This window comes from Anolis sagrei, chromosome X, assembly GCF_037176765.1.
Source record: "Anolis sagrei isolate rAnoSag1 chromosome X, rAnoSag1.mat, whole genome shotgun sequence".
Classification (NCBI taxonomy): Eukaryota; Metazoa; Chordata; class Lepidosauria; order Squamata; family Dactyloidae; genus Anolis; species Anolis sagrei.
The window spans coordinates 55,839,405-55,857,673 of record NC_090034.1 but is presented as its reverse complement, the minus strand read 5'-3'; the positions used below and the strand labels follow the sequence as shown (position 1 = coordinate 55,857,673).

General features: G+C 45.8%; 1 protein-coding gene across 4 annotated transcripts; it reads right to left on the bottom strand.

The window, feature by feature from the left end:
• Positions 1-281: 281 nt before the first annotated feature.
• LOC132781038 (procathepsin L-like) lies at positions 282-17,242 on the bottom strand. Of its 4 annotated transcripts, XM_060784960.2 has the most exons (8): positions 17,211-17,242; positions 15,648-15,774; positions 4,738-4,860; positions 4,406-4,564; positions 2,400-2,624; positions 1,985-2,153; positions 1,133-1,247; positions 282-713 (listed from the first exon to the last, which is right to left on the bottom strand). In XM_060784960.2, exons 2-8 carry the CDS (start codon positions 15,768-15,770, stop codon positions 614-616), a joined length of 1,014 nt encoding a protein of 337 aa, XP_060640943.2. In that variant the 5' UTR covers positions 15,771-15,774; positions 17,211-17,242; the 3' UTR covers positions 282-613. The 4 variants fall into 4 exon arrangements, with proteins under 4 accessions (XP_060640943.2, XP_060640941.2, XP_060640942.2 ...); XM_060784958.2 differs by lacking the exons at positions 15,648-15,774; positions 17,211-17,242 and adding an exon at positions 7,850-8,105; XM_060784959.2 differs by lacking the exons at positions 15,648-15,774; positions 17,211-17,242 and adding an exon at positions 5,068-5,410.
• Positions 17,243-18,269: the final 1,027 nt, after the last annotated feature.

The window sequence follows — 18,269 nt, the reverse complement described above, 5'->3', positions numbered from 1 at the left end:
GGTGTCTCCTGAGTAGTGGGAGCTAGAGCTGTTTGTGGAGGCAAAAGCTTGCCTGTGTAAGTGGGCATCCCAGCCACATACACACATACTTTCACTATTCACTTTTATTATGGATATAGAATATAGATACAGATTATGATGATGATGATGGTGATGATGATGACAACGATCATCATCATCATCATCATCATCATCATCATCATCATCATCATCATCATCTTATCATGAAACATGGGGCCGGAAAGGAAGCTGGGAGATGAAAACCAAGCCAAACACAAGAGTTTTCTCAATATTTTTATTTCTGATGCAAGTGGCCACAATTTTTAAACAGATAGATAGATAGATAGATAGATACTCACTACCTCTGAAGATGCTTGCCATAGATGCAGGCGAAACATCAGGAGAGAATGCCTCTAGACCATGGCCATATAGCCTGAAAAAACCTACAACCCAGTGATTCCGGCCATGAAAGCCTTCGACAATAGATAGATAGATAGATAGATAGATAGATAGATAGATAGATAGATAGATATTGTTTCAGTCTCCAAAGCTTGGAAGAAAGTTTTTTAAAAACCCAAACAAAACCAAGTTCTTGGCTCCAGCCTTTTCCCCATTAGAGGGTGGGGTAACTGGCCTGATTGGCCACACCACAGTGATTGCCGGCTCCTTTGACCAATCGCATGTAGCCCCCTTCGCCCCAGTTCTCCGTCCAGCTGCAGAAGAGAAAGGAGGAAAGTTTTGGTTAGGGAGTATCTGCACTATTGGATTAATGTGCTTTAAGGGCCGGAATCCTGGGAGTTGTAATTTGGCAGAGAAGGGCAAAGAAGTGCTAGGTTGGCAGTTCGAATTCGCAAGATGGAGTGAGCTCCCATCTGTCAACTCCAGCTCCTGCTAACCTAGCAGTTCAAAAACATGATCAATAGGTAGATAGAACAGAATATAAATAAAGTGTTGTTGTTGTTGTGAAATGGTAACTCATGGCATGGAGCCATTGCAGTTTGTTCACCTCGTCTCTTTGGCCACGAGACATTTGTTCAACCCTCTCATTTTGGAGGCGAATGGATCACGTGACTCCGCATTGGGATGGAAAGACGTGCGTCGATCCATAAAGATCGCAAGTTCCGATCCTCACCTGTTCTTCAGGATCCAGTAATCAGTATTTGCTCCTCCGTCCTGGATTGTGCCGTAGCCAACTGCCAACATGGCATGGTTCACCCATTGGCTGCACCAGCTGCTGGAAAAGACTCCTAGAAAAGATACAGGAAAAGGGGAACCAAAGGCAATAAATGGGGAGCGACATGAATCCTTTTAAGTCAGTGGTTCCCAACCTTTTTTTTGACCACTTGACTAGGGACCACTGTAACCAGGGACCACTCTCCAACATTAGTTATGAATCAGTTTTTGGTCAATTTTAGTTATTTAGGGTCCTGATTGGATAGACCACATCAGCTGTAGTTATTTGTGGTGCTGATTGGATAGACCACATCAGCTCTAGGACATATGCCATCCAGTAGTTAGCATCGGCTCACCCTCAGAAAACCATATTTAATCATCTAGAGCTGATATGGTAGTAGTAATCTTTCATGGATAGTCAGCCTCTCCCCTCCCAACATCCCCATTGCCTTGGCCCTATAAGAGGGTTTTGCGAGACCAGTTGCTCTCATTGCCGTGTGGTTTCGAGGCAATATTGTAGTAATGGTGAGGCCACGGAACATATTTTCGTTCTTGGGGACCACTGGTGGTCCACGGACCACAGGTTGAGAACCACTGTTTTAAATAGAATAATTGAATCCTTGAGTCGGAAGAGACCCCAAGGACCATCCAGTCCAACCCCATTCTGCAAGGAAGGAAGGCACCATCCAATTCCGCCTGACAGTGGGTCATGCTTCGAAACCGCCAGAGAAGGGGACTCCACCATACTCCAAGTGGAGGGGGGGGGGGGATATGTTGAATCAACAGTGTAGATGCAACCACTGGACCTCACCAGATTTGTAGAAATGGAAAAAGAAGCTCTGGGCGTCCACCGCGATGGAAACAGGCCCAACGGTGGCCACGGCGTGTTCCAGGGCCTCTTCGCTGCCGGATTGGATTCGTACCAAGGAGCTGCAGTTGGCCACCCGCGTCTGAGCATTGTAACGGCATCCCGATGCCTCCTGGAGGACGGGGAAAAATGTGAGAGCGCTGTCCTATTCATTTTGATGGGTTATGCACTACACAGAGGAATTGACCAGCAACTGAACATACTAGAGAGGTTTCGGGAGAATTCACCATGATTTCTAGGAGTTGTGGTTACTGGGATGTATAGTTCACCTGCAATCAATGAGCACTCCGGGCAACGCCGGGTACCCAAGCTAGTTATCAATAATAACATCCTAGGAAAATGAGATAGTCCCTCTCACCTGCTCCAGGTAGGGATAGTCCTGCTCCGAGTCAATGCCTCCATTCTCACTGACGTACTCAAAGGCCTTGGTGATGTATCCTCCTCGGCATCCATGGTTCCCCATTTTCGAGGAGCAATCAATAAGGTTTTGCTCACTCAGTGGCACCAACTTCCCCGTCTTGTTGAAGAGTAGACCCTCCAAGGCTCCCGTGGCGCTGAATGCCCAACATGCCCCACAATGACCCTGGCACCAGAGATAGAAAACAAGGGGGCTTCTAAACTGTAGGCTTAACACAATTTAGCACCATTTGAAGTGCCACAGCTCCGTGATCATGGGAGTTGCACTTTGGTTAAGCGCTAGCCTTTGCTTGGCTAGAGACACTCATTGGTTAACCTTGGGCAAGGCACCCTCTCTGAACCTCAGGGGAAGACGAGGGCAACCTCCCCGTTTTGGCAAACTATTGTCCATCTTGTATACACATATCTTCTATCTATTCATGTTGCATCTATCCATCTTTTCGTCTGTCTTGCATCCATCCTGTATCCACCCAACATCTATCTATCTATCTATCTATCTATCTATCTATCTATCTATCTATCTTGTATACACATCCATCTTCTATCCATGTTGCATCTACCCATCCTTCCAGCTCTCATCTTGCATCCATCCATCCATCATCTATCTATCTATCTATCTATCTATCTATCTATCTAGTCTCTCTCTCAGCAGAATTGCCTATCTATCTATCTATCTATCTATCTATCTATCTATCTATCCATCCATCCATCCATCTATCACCATCCACCTGTCCTAGGAAATTTGGGTGACATGCCCAGAATAATCCTTCTCTATTTTTATGCATACATCTATCCATCTTTTATTCTATCTATCTATTTATATATTTATCTAGCATCTGTCTATGATCTTAGCATCCTTGCTGGGTGGTCTGTCTGTCTATCTATCCACAGTAAAGTCTCACTTATCTGACATAAACAGGCCAGCAGACCATTGGAAAAATGAAAATGTCAGATAATAGGGAGTCTCCTACTGTTAGCCATCCGACGCAGCGCCAGATACCTAGAATACTAGCAACAGGGGCTCAATGGATTAAGGGAAGGCAATGCCTCAGGGCTAGAGCGGTCCAGCAGGTAGAGTCCGGATGCGGAAGAGGAGCATGGAAATCATAGAGGGAAGGAGGGAGGACGCTTTAGCTTCTGGTCCTCCCTCTTTTCCCCTTTTCCGCTCTCCTCATCCTTGTCTTGCCTTTTTCACATATTGGAAATGGAGAGAGAATTGGGAACACTCCTTTAATTGAAGGGGAAATACTGGAGGAAAAGGGGGGCATCGGATAAGAGTGTCGGATATGACAGAATGTCGGATAAGCCAAGGTCGGATAAGTGAGACATTACTGTATGTATCTATCAGTCTGTCATCTGTCTCTCAAGCCATCCTGAGCGTGGTAGATGGCAGTCTTTGGCAGAGAAGGTGAAAGACCTTGTCAGACTACAAGGGCCGGGCTTTAGCACAGCAGGTTTACCGCCAGTTTGAAGCCCAGGCCGGAGTGAGCTCCTGGCCTTTAGCCCAGCTTCTGCCTACCTAGCAGTTTCAAAAACAGCAATGTGAGTAGATAAATAGGTACCACTTAAAGGAGGTATTTAAGGCACCCAGAAAAATACTGGCGATTCGATCGAGGAGGTGGTTTACAAACAAAGTTCTTCAGCAAGGAAAGTGGAGTGACAGCATGCCCCTCACCCTCCCCCGCCCCCGTGGCCAGAACTGAGCACAGCCTCCAAGATGCCAAAGATGGGAAAAGCCTATGTATATACCTCTATCTATGTACAATTGTCTGTCTTGTCAGTGTATAACGACATTGTATGTTTGCTGTATACATGTTCTGTGACCATCCCTGAGCACCCTTTGGGTGAGAAGAGCAGAATACAAATACTGTAAATCAATAAACAAATAAACTTCCAGGATCCCCTAGCCGTTCAAGTGGAGCCAAACTCCATCGGCTTTCAGCTCACCTGGTTTTTCACTGGTGTGACATAGCCTTTGAGACGCCAGTCCACCTCTTTGGGAATCTCCTGGATGGACGGCCCTTGGAAAACAGCAACTCCCTTGCCGTACTTCGGGGCTGGATCTGGATAGAAGCCATTGAGCCTCTCGTTGAACTCTTCGTCTGTCTGGGGAGGGAGAAGAGAGGGTTCCAGCCTGAGATGCAGCTACACTGTGGAATTAATGCAGTTTGACACCACTTTAACTGCAGAAATGCAAAGCAGGGGCTCTAAGCCACACCACCCCCAGTTCTTCTGTGACATCACAGAAGCTCGGCCAATCTGGAAGGGCGGATTATTACCAAGTCTCCTAAGTGGTTCATAGCTAGGCGAAAACTATGTCTCCCCAGGGAAGCCTCCATGTTGTGCTGAGCGATCCGCTGCCAGTTCTTCTCCCAGACGGAGCGGCGGAAAGCATCCTCCTCCTGCAAAGATCCCAATCCGGATTAGAAAAGTCCACCTTTGGTCCTATGTGGATTCAAAGTCCCCATTCAGGCCTACCTAGAGATCAATTTGAGTCCCACCAAGAATAGAGAACATTGGATTGTTCCTTCCTTCCTGCTTCCTTCCACTTTGCTTTTCTCCTTCCTTCCTTCCTTCCTTCCTTCCTTCCTCACTCACTTTCTACTGACCTCTTTTATTGTTCTTTCTCTTTTGTTCTTTCCTTTCTCCCATTCCGTCTTCCCCCCTTCATCCTTTCTTTCCTTTCTTGTTTTCTTTCCCTTCTTTACTGTGCCTTCCTTCTTTACTTCTTCCCCAAATGAAGGAAAATAGAAAAAGGGGTGCATTATCCCGATGTGACCACTGGATGGCGACAAAGAGGTGCTTATGGCTCAGTGGCTTGAATAGAGCCATACCTAATTAAAGGATGCAATGCTCGATGTGGCCACTGGAGGGCGGCAAAGGGCTACACATCTATGATAGATGTGTTGGAGCACTGGATTATGATTTGAAGAAAGCATGAATGAATTCCTATTCACACTGCACATATCTTATTTGTAGTGCAAAAGACACTTAAAAACAATATAATAAGGGATTTAAGGAGCTCCACTGGCTGCCGTTCATCTTCCAGTCCCAATTCAAGGTGCAGGTTCTTACCTACAAAGCCCTGAACGCCTACCTGCGTGACCGCATTTCTGTATACGAACCCACACGATCTCTTCAATCATCTGGAGAGGCTCTACTCGCGCTCCCACCTCCATCGCAGGCACGATTGGTGGAGACGAGGGAGAGGGCCTTCTCGGTGGTGGCCCCCCTGACTCTGGAACTCACTCCCCAAGGATATCAGGCATGTCCCAACTTTGGCAATTTTTAGGAGGAGCTTGAAAACATGGTTGTTCCAGTGTGCCTTCCCAGAGTAAGGAAACTCCCAGCAAGATGTCCACCGGGATTGTGGCGCAGCAGGCTGAGTGTCAGCTGCATTAAGATCACTCTGACCAAAAGGTCATGAGTTCGAAGCCAGCCTGGGTTGGAGTGGGTTTCCAACCAATTATGTGTAGCCTGTTGTCGACCTTTGCAACCCGAAAGACAGTTGCATCTGTCAAGTAGGAAAACAAGGTACCACCTTAAAAATGTGTGGGGAGGCTAAATTAACTGATTTATGAGGTCATAAAGAAGACTCCAGCAAAGCATTCCAGGAGGGAAGCATGCGGGGAATGCGGAAGTGCTTCATCAGCGTCGCAGATGGACAATGAAAGCGACAGCTCCCTGGAAGCCAGAAAAAGTTAATTATTATTATTATTATTATTAACTTTATTTATACCACGCAAAATCTCCCGAAGGACTCGATGCGGCTTACAAAGGCCAAGGCCACCGACAACAACAACATACAATACACACTAAAAAATAAAATAAAACTCATAAGCAAATAATAAACCTCAAGCAAACAATAAAACAGTAAAATAGCCTCTGTGTGTGTCTGTATATGTTTGTATGTCAAAAATTGGCATTGAATGTTTGCCATATATGTGTACACTGTAATCCGCCCTCAGTCCCCTGCGGGGTGAGAAGGGCGGAATATAAAAGCTGTAAATAAATAAATAAATAATAAATAATTGCACCTTATTAGTAATCTAGAACTGTCTGTACACCCCATTCTTTTCCGAAATTCTATCCTAGTTATATTTCACCTGGTCTTGTCCAGCATTATTTTTAAAATTTTAACTATTACATTTGGCCCAGCCATTGGTTTTTAAATGTTATTGTGTTATTGTCGATGTTACTGCCTATTTTTTGTTTATGAGCTTTATTTTATTGTTTTGTATTACTGCTGTTGTTGTTTTTTGCTGATGTATTGAGAGCTCATGTAAGCCACACCGAGTCCCTTGGGAAATGGTAGCGGGGTATAAATAAAGTTTATTATTATTATTATTATTATTATTATTATTATCTTGTTCATTCGTTCAGTCGTCTCCGACTCTTCGTGACTTCATGGACCAGCCCACGCCAGAGCTCCCTCTCAGCCGTCACCACCCCCAGCTCCTTCAAGGTCAGTCCAGTCACTCCAAGGATGCCATCCATCCATCTTGCCCTTGGTCGGCCCCTCTTCCTTTTGCCTTCCACTTTCCCCAGCATAATTGTCTTCTCCAGGCTTTGCTGTCTCCTCATGATGTGGCCAAAGGACTTCAACTTTGTCTCTAGTATCCTTCCCTCCAATGAGCAGTCGGGCTTTATTTCCTGGAGGATGGACTGGTTGGATCTTCTCGCAGTCCAAGGCACTCTCAGCACTTTCCTCCAACGCCACAGCTCAAAAGCATCGATCTTCCTTCGCTCAGCCTTTCCTAAGGTCCAGCTCTCACATCCGTAGGTTACTACAGGAAATACCATGGCTTTGACTAGGCGGATCTTTGTTGCCAGTCTGATGTCTCTACTCTTCACTATTTTATCGAGACTGGACATTGCTCTCCTCCCAAAAAGTAAGCGTCTTCTGATTTCGTGGCCACAGTCTGCATCTGCAGTCATCTTTGCACCTAGAAATACAAAGTCTGTCACGGCCTCCACGTTTTCTCCCTCTGTTTCCCATTTGTCAGTCATTCTTGTTGCCATAATCTTGGTTTTTTTGATGTTTAGCTGCAACCCAGCTTTTGCGCTTTCTTCCTTCACCTTGATTAGAAGGCTCCTCAGCTCCTCCTCGCTTTCGGCCATCAGAGTGGTGTATTATTATCTATATATATTAAAATGTTGTTGTCATCGTGAGTGGGTTAAAAACGAAAAAAATACAGGTCCAAATATCACCAAATTTGGCCTCGAAAACCCTCATACCCCAAGGTATGACCAACAATCATAAAAATTAAAAGAAAGCACCAAAAAAACTAACAAATTCTAAAAAAAGGAGAGGACAACACGGAGCATGCGCACAGGGGTGGGGAGGGTGCACGCACGCAGGAGAGCTCCTCCATCGCCTCTCTCTCTCACCTCGGCGAAACAGTCCTCCTTGTTCTGGCCACTTGCTTTCCCCACCCCCATTGGCTTCTCCTCCTCATCGCCGAAAAAAGCAGCAGCCGGCAGGGAAGGGAGATAGGGATGGAGGCGGGGAGAAGCCCCGCTGCTCAGAGGGAGGGAGGGAAGGAAGGAGGGAGCCCCACAGGGGGCTGCTGTGCTACTGGCAGTGAGGGCAGACCTCTGTGTACATTGCTGGCAGCTCCAACAGTGCAGGAAGGAGTCGTTTTGGGGAGAAGTGGGCCTCGAGCAGCCGCACCAAATTGAGCACTCCCACTCCCTTTGCTGGTAAAGGTGTGTGTGCATGTGCCTGATACAGATTATTATGAAGCTGAGGCTGGCCATCTGTCAGGAGTGGTTTGGTTGTGCTTCTCCCATATGGCAGAAGGCAGGCCGTAGCGAGGGGGGTGGGTTAGGGGTTCAACCCCCCCCCCCCGAAATGTTTCAGATTTTTTTAAAAAACCTGGTTTACTCATGAATTTTAACTGGTTAACCAAACCCCCATGCTAAGTCTATGAGATGCAAAAAATCAAGAGTCCCTCCAGAACTGCAAGCACTATCTCAAGCAATTTATTCACACTGTCATTACTTGCAGCAATAGCCGATGTAGTTGTTCTGGTACAGCTTTACCAGGAGCTCCAACTTTATTTGCTTTGTATTAAATGTTTGCTTGCAGTCTTAGGTTTCAGGGACTCTGCAGATAGGTGGCTTCTTTGGTTGCAGTCATAGGGCAAGTCACCTGTCCATCATTGTTAAGTTTTGGTCCCGCCCCTTGCTCGGGGCAATTGGGAAGGGAAGGGAGCCATTTTTAGTCAGTCTCAGTAAGGTAAGCTTATGTATAGGATGTGTGCAAGCTTCCCCTGTACAAAAGCTTCAACCCTTAAGACCTTCCGGGGGAGAAAGGTCTTAAGAGTCTCCAAAGAATTTCCAGGAAAACAGCCCTAAAGACCAAAGAACTCCAGCTGGAGAACATCTACTGCCTTGCTGGTAGGTCCACTCGGCGTTCGAGACGCAGTTCGACCCGGTAGCAGAGCCCACATCAGTAAGGGTTAGATTACAGTCAGCCTGGGAGAAGTTAAAACGGGGATTTTCCTTTAAAGAAGAAGTTAAAAAGGGGATTTTCCTTTAAAGAAGAAGTTATTGAAGACAGTTGCCTGTCCTTCGTGGGCAAGATTAGGAATTCACCAGTTGCCTAAAAGTTTGGTATCATTTGCTTAACTTTACTGAAGACAAGAGAAGTTTCTGTTTGATTCTTCATTAATAAAAGACTTTGTTGTACTTCTCAAGCCATCTAAAGACTGTTTGTGGTGGAAACCTCTGAGAACTTCTCTTTAGGCCCCCTGGCTTCCCGCTGGGCAAAGGTTGCACATCCTGTTCTAAAGACAATTATTTACAGGCCCAGTGCACAACAGAACAGTAGTGAAGCAACCAAGTTTGGGGCGGGGGGGGGGGGATGTTGAATGCTCTCATTAAGGAGGCCAGACTTGGTGGAGGTGGTTGACAAGGGCGGACCTGCCGGCTATTGAAGGCTGCTCTGCCCCCTGCTCTGCTCTTTGCTTCAGAGTGAGCTAGGAGGCAGGTTTCAACACCCCCCCTGCGAAATTTTCAACCCCCCCCCCGAAAATTTCAACCCCTCCCAAAAAGATTTTCTGGCTACGGCCCTGGCAGAAGGGGCTGGACTGGATGGCCTTTGGAGGTCTCTTTCTACCCTACTACTCTATTCTTAACCAAAGTCTGAATGGCCCTCTGTCAGGAGTGCTTTGGTTGTGCTTCTCCTATAAGGTAGAAGGGGCTGGACTAGATGGCCCTTGGAGGTCTCTTTCCTCCCTTCCTATCCCATCACTTCTCTTCTGGGCTTGGTGTCACCGCCAAAGGGATCCCTGCTTGGCACAGAGACAAGAAGGTGAGCAGGCCACTGAACCCCCCCCCCCCCCCCCACCACCACAGGGAGAGAGAAAGGAAATCCTTCCAGCAGCAGCAGGAGGAGGAGGATGAGCCTGGCAGGTCAAGGCCACCCGTGAGCATCAACAGAGTGCCTCAGGAGAGTGGTGAGTGTTGGTGGGGGCAACTTTACAGCCCTTGAGGTCTTTTACGAAGGGAAAGGAAGAGACACCCCTGTAGAATTACAGGCAGTCTTCAACCTACAAACAAGATCCGTTTTCTAGGTTTGCTCTTTGGTTGCATTTCTAAGGCCCCTTCGACATACCTGATCAAAACCCCACATTAACACCTTTCATATGGAATATATGGCAGTGTAGACTCAGATAAACCAGGGCCCTTCCACACAGCCCTATAACCAAAATATTTATTTTATTATTTATTTATTTACTTTGCTTGTATACTAGAGTTTTTCAGCCCGTAGGCGACTCAACGCGGTTCACAACGAGAGCAAAAAAGTCCATCGTACAACATACAATATTTAAAACCATTAACCGCATAATATACAAAATAATGCCACATCAATAACAACACATTAACGTCTCGTAACTAAAATCGTGATCCAATTCGTCATCCATAATTCCGTTTCCTATATTCATCCTTCAATTGCACTATTTATCTGAACGCCTGTTCAAACAGCCAGGTTTTTAGTTTTCTTCGAAACACCATTAACGAAGGGGCTGATCTAATGTTCATGGGAAGGGCGTTCCATAGCCGAGGGGCCACCACAGAGAAGGCCCTGTCACTTGTCCCCGCCAGCCGTACTTGCGATGCAGGCGGGATCGAGAGCAGGGCCTCCCCAGAAGATCTTAGAGTCCTGGTGGGTTCATAGGCAGAGATACGTTCGGATAGGTAGCTATCTAGGCACAATATCTAGGCACAATAACCCACAACATCTACTTTCAACTGGCTTTTCAGAGAGGCCCTCAGGCCTTAGTTTGAGGATTCCTGTTCTAATGAATGGGCAGAATACCAAGAGGATGCAATGGTCGATGTGTCCACAAGAGGGCGGCAAAAGATTACACATAGGCGTCCTGGAGAAAAGCGGCCTCTGAGGCTCTAATCATGGAAAGGCAGAATACCAAGAGGGTGCAATGCTCGATGTGTCCACTAGAGGGCAGCAAAGGGCACCCCACTCTAGCCGCCTTTAAGAAAGATCTAAAAACTTGGCTTTTATTATGTATTTATTTATGTATTTACAGTATTTATATTCCGCCATTCTCACTCCGAAGGGGGATCACAATGTACATATACACGGCAAACATTCAAGGCCGTTTTTGACGTACAAGACATACAGACAGATAGAGGCCTGCTCGATTCAGCCACGGGGAAGCTGGGGAGCTGTCGCTTCGTCCACTATGATGTCGAGCCTTTTTGATCGTAGTATTTCCTCCTTGCTCTCCGGCATTTTTATGGTGTCATAAATTATTAGCCTCCCCGCTTTAAGTGGTCCATAATTTCTCTACTGACAGCTCATAGCTGTTTTTGAACTGCTTAGGTCGACAGTGAGCTGTGCATTTTTTTTACAGCTTTTTTATTTTTGCAGCTGTAAACAGTCTGACGCTGAATGTCGATTCGGGCTTCGAACTTGCCACCTTTTGGTTGGTAGTGATTTATCGCAACTGATTAACCAGTTGTGCTACCAGCCTGGCAATTTCCGATGTGCTTTTGGCGAGTGACCATGTATTCCATTCCTGTTGTTTTTCATCCACACTGTTTTATTTATTTATTATTTATTTATTTACTTTGCTTATATACCGCTGTATCTCAAGCCCGAAGGCGACTCACAGCGGTTCACAAACAGTAAAAACAGTAGAAACAGCAGTGGTTCCATACAACATATAACAATAGACTTAACACATTATCCATAAATTACCAATAAGCAATTACAATGCACAATTATTACGAAAAACAACCGTACCCAATCTTCCCATCATCCAAGCGTAGTCCAGGTTCGTCGTCCATTGTTCCATTCCTATGTTCCATTACCAGATTGCACTAAATTACTCAAACGCCTGCACAAACATCCAGGTCTTCACCTTTTTGCGGAATACCATTAGAGATGGTGCTAGTCTAATGTCCGTAGGAAGGGTGTTCCACAGCCGAGGAGCCACCACCGAGAAGGCCCTATTTCTCGTCCCCGCCAGCCGAGCTTGAGAAGCAGGCGGGATCGAGAGCAGGGCCTCCCCGGAAGATCTCAAACTCCTGGTGGGTTCATAGGCAGAGATGCGGTCAGATAGGTAGCTTGGGCCGGAACCGTTTAGGGCTTTAAAGGCCAACGCCAGCACTTTGAATTCAGCCCGGTAGCAGATCGGTAGCCAGTGGAGTTGGCGCAACAGGGGGGTTGTATGCTCCCTGCGCTCCGCTCCTGTTAAAATCATGGCTGCCGAGCGTTGGACTAGTTGGAGCTTCCGAGCTGTCTTCAAAGGCAACCTCACGTAGAGAGCGTTGCAGTAGTCTAAACGGGATGTAACCAGAGCGTGGACTACCGTGGCCAAGTCAGACTTCCCAAAGTACGGGCGCGGTATGTTTTCCTCATATTGCTCTTCCCTCCACCTTATCGAAAGTCTAACACCACTCTTCCCCCACAAATATACCTTTTTCATTGCTCTCTCATTGTATGTTTTTACCCTGTTTCCCCTTCTGCTCCCTCACCCATATTGTGTTTTTAGTAGTTGTATTTATATTTTTAATGTACCAAACATGCCAGGTTTGTAAGGAAACGTGACACTATTTCCTGTGCTGGTCAATGACCGAAATAAATGTTTTGATTTGATTTGATTGCTCTCTCATCCAGAGATTTATCATTTTATGTTGTGCATTTGGCCTGCCCACTGTGTTTGATTTTTGTTATGTTATTTTGCTTGAATAGCTTATTTATTTTATTGTGATGTTATTTTTGTTGTTTATATTTTATTTTGCTTTAATGTATCATGGGGCTTGGCCTCATGTAAGCCTCTCCGAGTCCCCTTTGGGGAGATGGTGGCAGGGTATAAATAAAGTTTATTATTATTGGGTTGTTGTAGGTTTTTTCGGGCTATATGGCCATGTTCTAGAGGCATTCTCTCCTGACGTTTCGCCTGCATCTATGGCAAGCATCCTCAGAGGTAGTGAGGTCTGTTGGAACTAGGAAAAAGGGTTTATATATCTGTGGAAAGACCAGGGTGGGACAAAGGACTCTTGTCTGTTGGAACTAGGTGTGAATGTTTCAACTGATCACCTTGATTAGCATTTGATTGCCTGGCAGTGCCTGGAGCAATCTTTTGTTGAGAGGTGATTATAGAATCATAGAATCATAGAATCAAAGAGTTGGAAGAGACCTCATCGGCCATCCAGTCCAACCCCCTGCCAAGAAGCAGGAATATTGCATTCAAATCACCCCTGACAGATGGCCATCCAGCCTCTGTTTAAAAGCTTCCAAAGAAGGAACCTCCACCACACTCCAGGGCAGAGAGTTCCACTGCTGAACGGCTCTCACAGTCAGGAAGTTCTTCCTCATGTTCAGATGGAATCTCCTCTCTTGTCATTTGAAGCCATTGTTCCTCGTCCTAGTCTCCAAGGAAGCAGAAAACAAGCTTGCTCCCTCCTCCCTGTGGCTTCCTCTCACATATTTATACATGGCTATCATATCTCCTCTCAGCCTTCTCTTCTTCAGGCTAAACATGCCCAGCTCCTTAAGCCGCTCCTCATAGGGCTTGTTCTCCAGACCCTTGATCATTTTAGTCGCCCTCTTCTGGACACATTCCACCTTGTCAATATCTCTCGTAGATGTCCCTGATTGTTTCCTCTCTGTTGTTGTGCTGTTGTAATTTTAGAGTTTTTTAATACTGGTAGCCAGATTTTGTTCATTTTCATGGTTTCCTCCTTTCTGTTGAAATTGTCCACATGCTTGTGGATTTCAGTGGCTTCTCTGTGTAGCCTGACATGGTGGTTGTGAGAGTGGTCCAGCATTTCTGTGTTCTCAAATAATATGCTGTGTCCAGGTTGGTTCACCAGGTGCTCTGCTATGGCTGACTTCTCTGGTTGGAGTAGTCTGCAGCGCCTTTCATGTTCCTGGATTCTTGTTTGGGCAATGCTGCATTTGGTGGTCCCTATGTAGACTTGTCCACAGCTGCATGGTACATGGTAGACTCCTGCAGAGGTGAGAGGATCCCTCTTGTCCTTTGCCGAACGTAGCATTTGTCGGATTTTCTTGGTGGGTCTGTAGATAGTTTGTATGTTGTGTTTCTTCATCAGCTTCCCTATGCGGTCAGTGGTTCCCTTGATGTATGGCAAGAACACTTTTCCTCTGGGTGGATCCTTGTCTTGACTCTTGTGGCTTGTTCTCGGTCTTGCAGCTCTTCTGATGTCTGCGGTGGAGTATCCATTGGCCTGTAGAGCCTACTTTAGGTGGTTCAGTTCATCTTGGAGGAGGTGGGGTTCGCAGGTTCCTTTTGCACGGTCTGCCAAGGCTTTAATGGTGCTTCTTTTTTGACTTGGGTGGTGGTTGGAGTTTTTTTGTAGATATCTATCTGTGTGTGTGGGTTTTCTGTAAACAGTGTGACCCAATTGTTGATCTGGTTTGCGGATGACCAGGACATCTAGAAAAGGCAGTCTTCCTTCATTTTCTTTTTCCATGGTGAATTGGATGTTTGGGTTACAACATACAAACTATCTACAGACCCACCAAGAAAATCCGACAAATGCTATGTTCAGCAAAGGACAAGAGGGATCCTCTCACCTCTGCAGGAGTCTACCATGTACCATGCAGCTGTGGACAAGAAGTTTACAGAGGGACCACCAAATGCAGCATTGCCCAAACACGAATAAAGGAACATGAAAGGCACCGCAGACTACTTCAACCAGAGAAGTCAGCCATAGCAGAGCACCTGATGAACCAGCCTGGACACAGCATATTATTTGAGAACACAGAAATGCTGGACCACTCTCACAACCACCATGTCAGACTACACAGAGAAGCCATTGAAATCCACAAGTATGTGGACAGTTTCAACAGAAAGGAGGAAACCATGAAAATGAACAAAATCTGGCTACCAGTATTAAAAAAACTCTAAAATTAGAACAGCACAACAACAGAGAGGAAACAAACAAGGACATCTACTCACCTCTCAAGAAAAGATTGCTCCAGGCACTGCCAGGCAATCAAATGCTAATCAAGGTGATCAGTTGAAACATTCACACCTAGTTCCAGCAGACAAGAGTCCTTTGTCCCACCCTGGTCTTTCCACAGATATATAAACCCATTTTCCTAGTTCCAACAGACCTCACTACCTCTGAGGATGATAGCTAGCAGGTGAAACGTCAGGAGAGAATGCCTCTAGACCATGGCCATACATGCAGCAAAAAATAAATAAATTAATAAATGCAGCAAATAAAATAAATAATAAATACAGCCCGAAAAAACCTACAACAACCCAGTGATTTCGGCCATGAAAGCCTTCGACAATATATTTATTATTATTATTATTATTATTATTACTACTACTACACATAGGAGACCTGGCCAAAAGGGACCTCTGTGGTTCTAATGGATGGGCAGAATACCAAGAGGATGCAATGCTCCATGTATCCACTAGAGGGCGGCAAAAGATTACACTCAGGAGTCCTGAGCAAAAGGGACCTCTGTGGTTCTAATGGAAAGGCAGAATACCAAGAGGGTGCATTGCTCAATGTGTCCACTCGAGGGCAGCAAAGAATTCCCATTATGGTCCCATTGGAGCCCTATTGGAGTCCCATTCAGTCCTATCTGGATTACAAGTCCCCTTGGAGCCCTATTGGAGTCCCATTCTGGTATTATGCGGATTGCACGTCCCATTTCCCCCCAAAGCAGACCCACCTCGAGGTATTCCTTGCGGTGGAGGCCCTTCCATCCTCTCCAGGCTCCTTCCAAGGCCAGATCCGCTGCGCTGGATAAGGACGCCATGGTGGCCATAACGGCGGCCAAGAAGAGGGGACCCATCTCTCTGTGGGGCAGAGAACATCTTCAGCAGATCACGATGGCCATCTGCAGGGAGGGTTCGGCTGGTGTCAGTCCCTGTCTATTTATGTGGTATCTATCTGATACTTATCTATTTATCATTTATCTATCTGTCCATCTGATACATCTCTGTTTATGTATCAATCTGATACCTGTCTACGTTATACCTACCTATGTATTTATCTGATACCTATCTATGTGATATCTATCTCCCTACCTGGTATGTCTCTGATATACCTGTCTCTCTGTCTGATACCTGTCTATCCATATAATATTTATCTATCTATCTGATATTTATCTATGTATCTATCTAATCCAGCACACTGCCCACCACCCAAGTGAAGGCTTTCATACCAGGACAATTCCATCCTAGATTTTATGTGTTTCCTCCACCACAGACATCCCAGTGTTTCTTACTCTCTCCACAGGTGTGGAATTTGCATGACCCCACCCACTGCCTTTCCCTTAACCCTTTCCTATTCTTTCTATGGCACACAGCAAACAGAGGAATCGATCACCAACTAAACATACTAAAGAGGTTAAGGGAGAATTCACCATGATTTAGAAAAGTTGTAGATACTGGGATGTATATCTGCAATCTAATAGCACTCTGAACTCCACCAATGATAAACCTGGAACTAACTAGGCACGGAGAAACCCCATGACCAACAAAACATACTGGAGGTCTTTGGAGGGATTTACAGGAGTTGTAGTTCATCTACATCCAGAGCGCACTATGAACCCAAACAATGATGGATCTGGACCCAAACTTGGCACACCTACCTGATATGCCCAAATTTGATTACTGACGGGTTTTGAGGGGAATTAGCCTGAGCATTTTGGAGATGTAGGTACTGGGATTTATAGTTCACCTACAATCAATGAGCACTCTGAACTCCACCAAAGATGGAATTGGACCAAACTTTGCACATAGAGCCCCCATATGACTAGCAAAAAAATACTGGAGGTCTTTGGGGAAAATTTACCTTGATTTGGGGAAGTTGTAGTTCACCTACATCCAGACAGCACTGTGAACCCAAACATCGATGGATCCGAACCAAATTAGGCACACACACACGATAGGCTGAAATTTGATTACTGGAGGGGCTTGGGTGGAACTGACTTTCATTTCGGGGAGTTGTAGTTCACCCACAACCAGGGAAACTGCAACCTCCACTAATGATGGACCTGGACCACAATTGGCACACAGAACCCCCATGACTGATTTAACCTACTGGAGGGGTGAGAGGAGACTGGCTCAGCATAGTGGGAGTTATAGTTTACCCTGCAGACAGAGAGGACACTGAACCCCACCAATGATGGGTCTAGATCAAACTTGCCCAACATAACAAACTTTAAGTACAGATGGAGTTTCTCAGGGTTAATTATTATCCTTTTCCCCCCAAGAAAGAGCAAACTTACCTTTTTCTCTTTGCAGATAAGGAAAGGGAAAGACCTTGCTTCCTTCTTGTTCTCTCAGTCTCTGAAAGGGAGAAGTCGCCCTAGTCTCTTTCTTTGTGAAGAAACTGCCACAAGTCACACGGTTTCCGTTCCGAAGAACACACATTTTGCGCAATTCGGGTTTCCGGGGGAAAAGCTTAAAAACCACAGGTTGACATCAGTTTCCATACCTTGCGATAATGATTATATGCACAGCCTTTGAGAGAGATGGAACATGCCTTTTAAGCCTTTAAAAGCTTCCATGTCTTTCTCCTCCTCATCCTCTGTTTAGGCGGAAACTTTTGAGCGGCATTGGCATTGGAGGGTGACAACGGCACTTTGGATCTCGATAAAGAGAAGAAAGCAGGATAATGATGATGATAATGATGATGATGCTTTAGCTGGGAAAAATCGATATTGCTTTCCTCATCCTCTGTTTCCATGGAAGCTTTTTAGTAGTATTGGCATTGGACGGTGACAATGGCACTTTAAGACAGGAAAGCGGGTATTATGATGACTCATCTATACACATAGATGAGTGAAAATATGTGTGTGTGTGTGACTGGGCTGCCCACTTACACAGACAAGCTCCCGCCTCCATAAACAGCTCCAGCTCCCACTCCTCAGGAGACACCAAAGGCCCTCCCTCCAATGAAATTGCAGGTTATCATGAGCACCATGAACATGTCCAAGAGCCCTGCCAATGTCCTCCACCAACACCATCCTGCCCAGGCTTTCATACAGGAACAATGTCCTCCTAGATTTTCTATTTTTTCTTCCACCATAGGCATCCCAGTGTTTCTCCCTCCATTGGTGTGGAATTTGCATGACTTCACCCACTGCCTCTCCCTTAACCCTTTCCTATTCTTTTCTATGGCGCACAGCCAACAGAGGAATTGATCAGCAACGGAACATACTAGAGAAGTTTGGGGAGAATTTACCATGATTTATAGGAGTTGTACGTACTGGGATGTATAGTTCACCTGCCATCTAAAAGCACTCTGAACTCCACCAACGATGGACTCACTTGGCACACAGAAC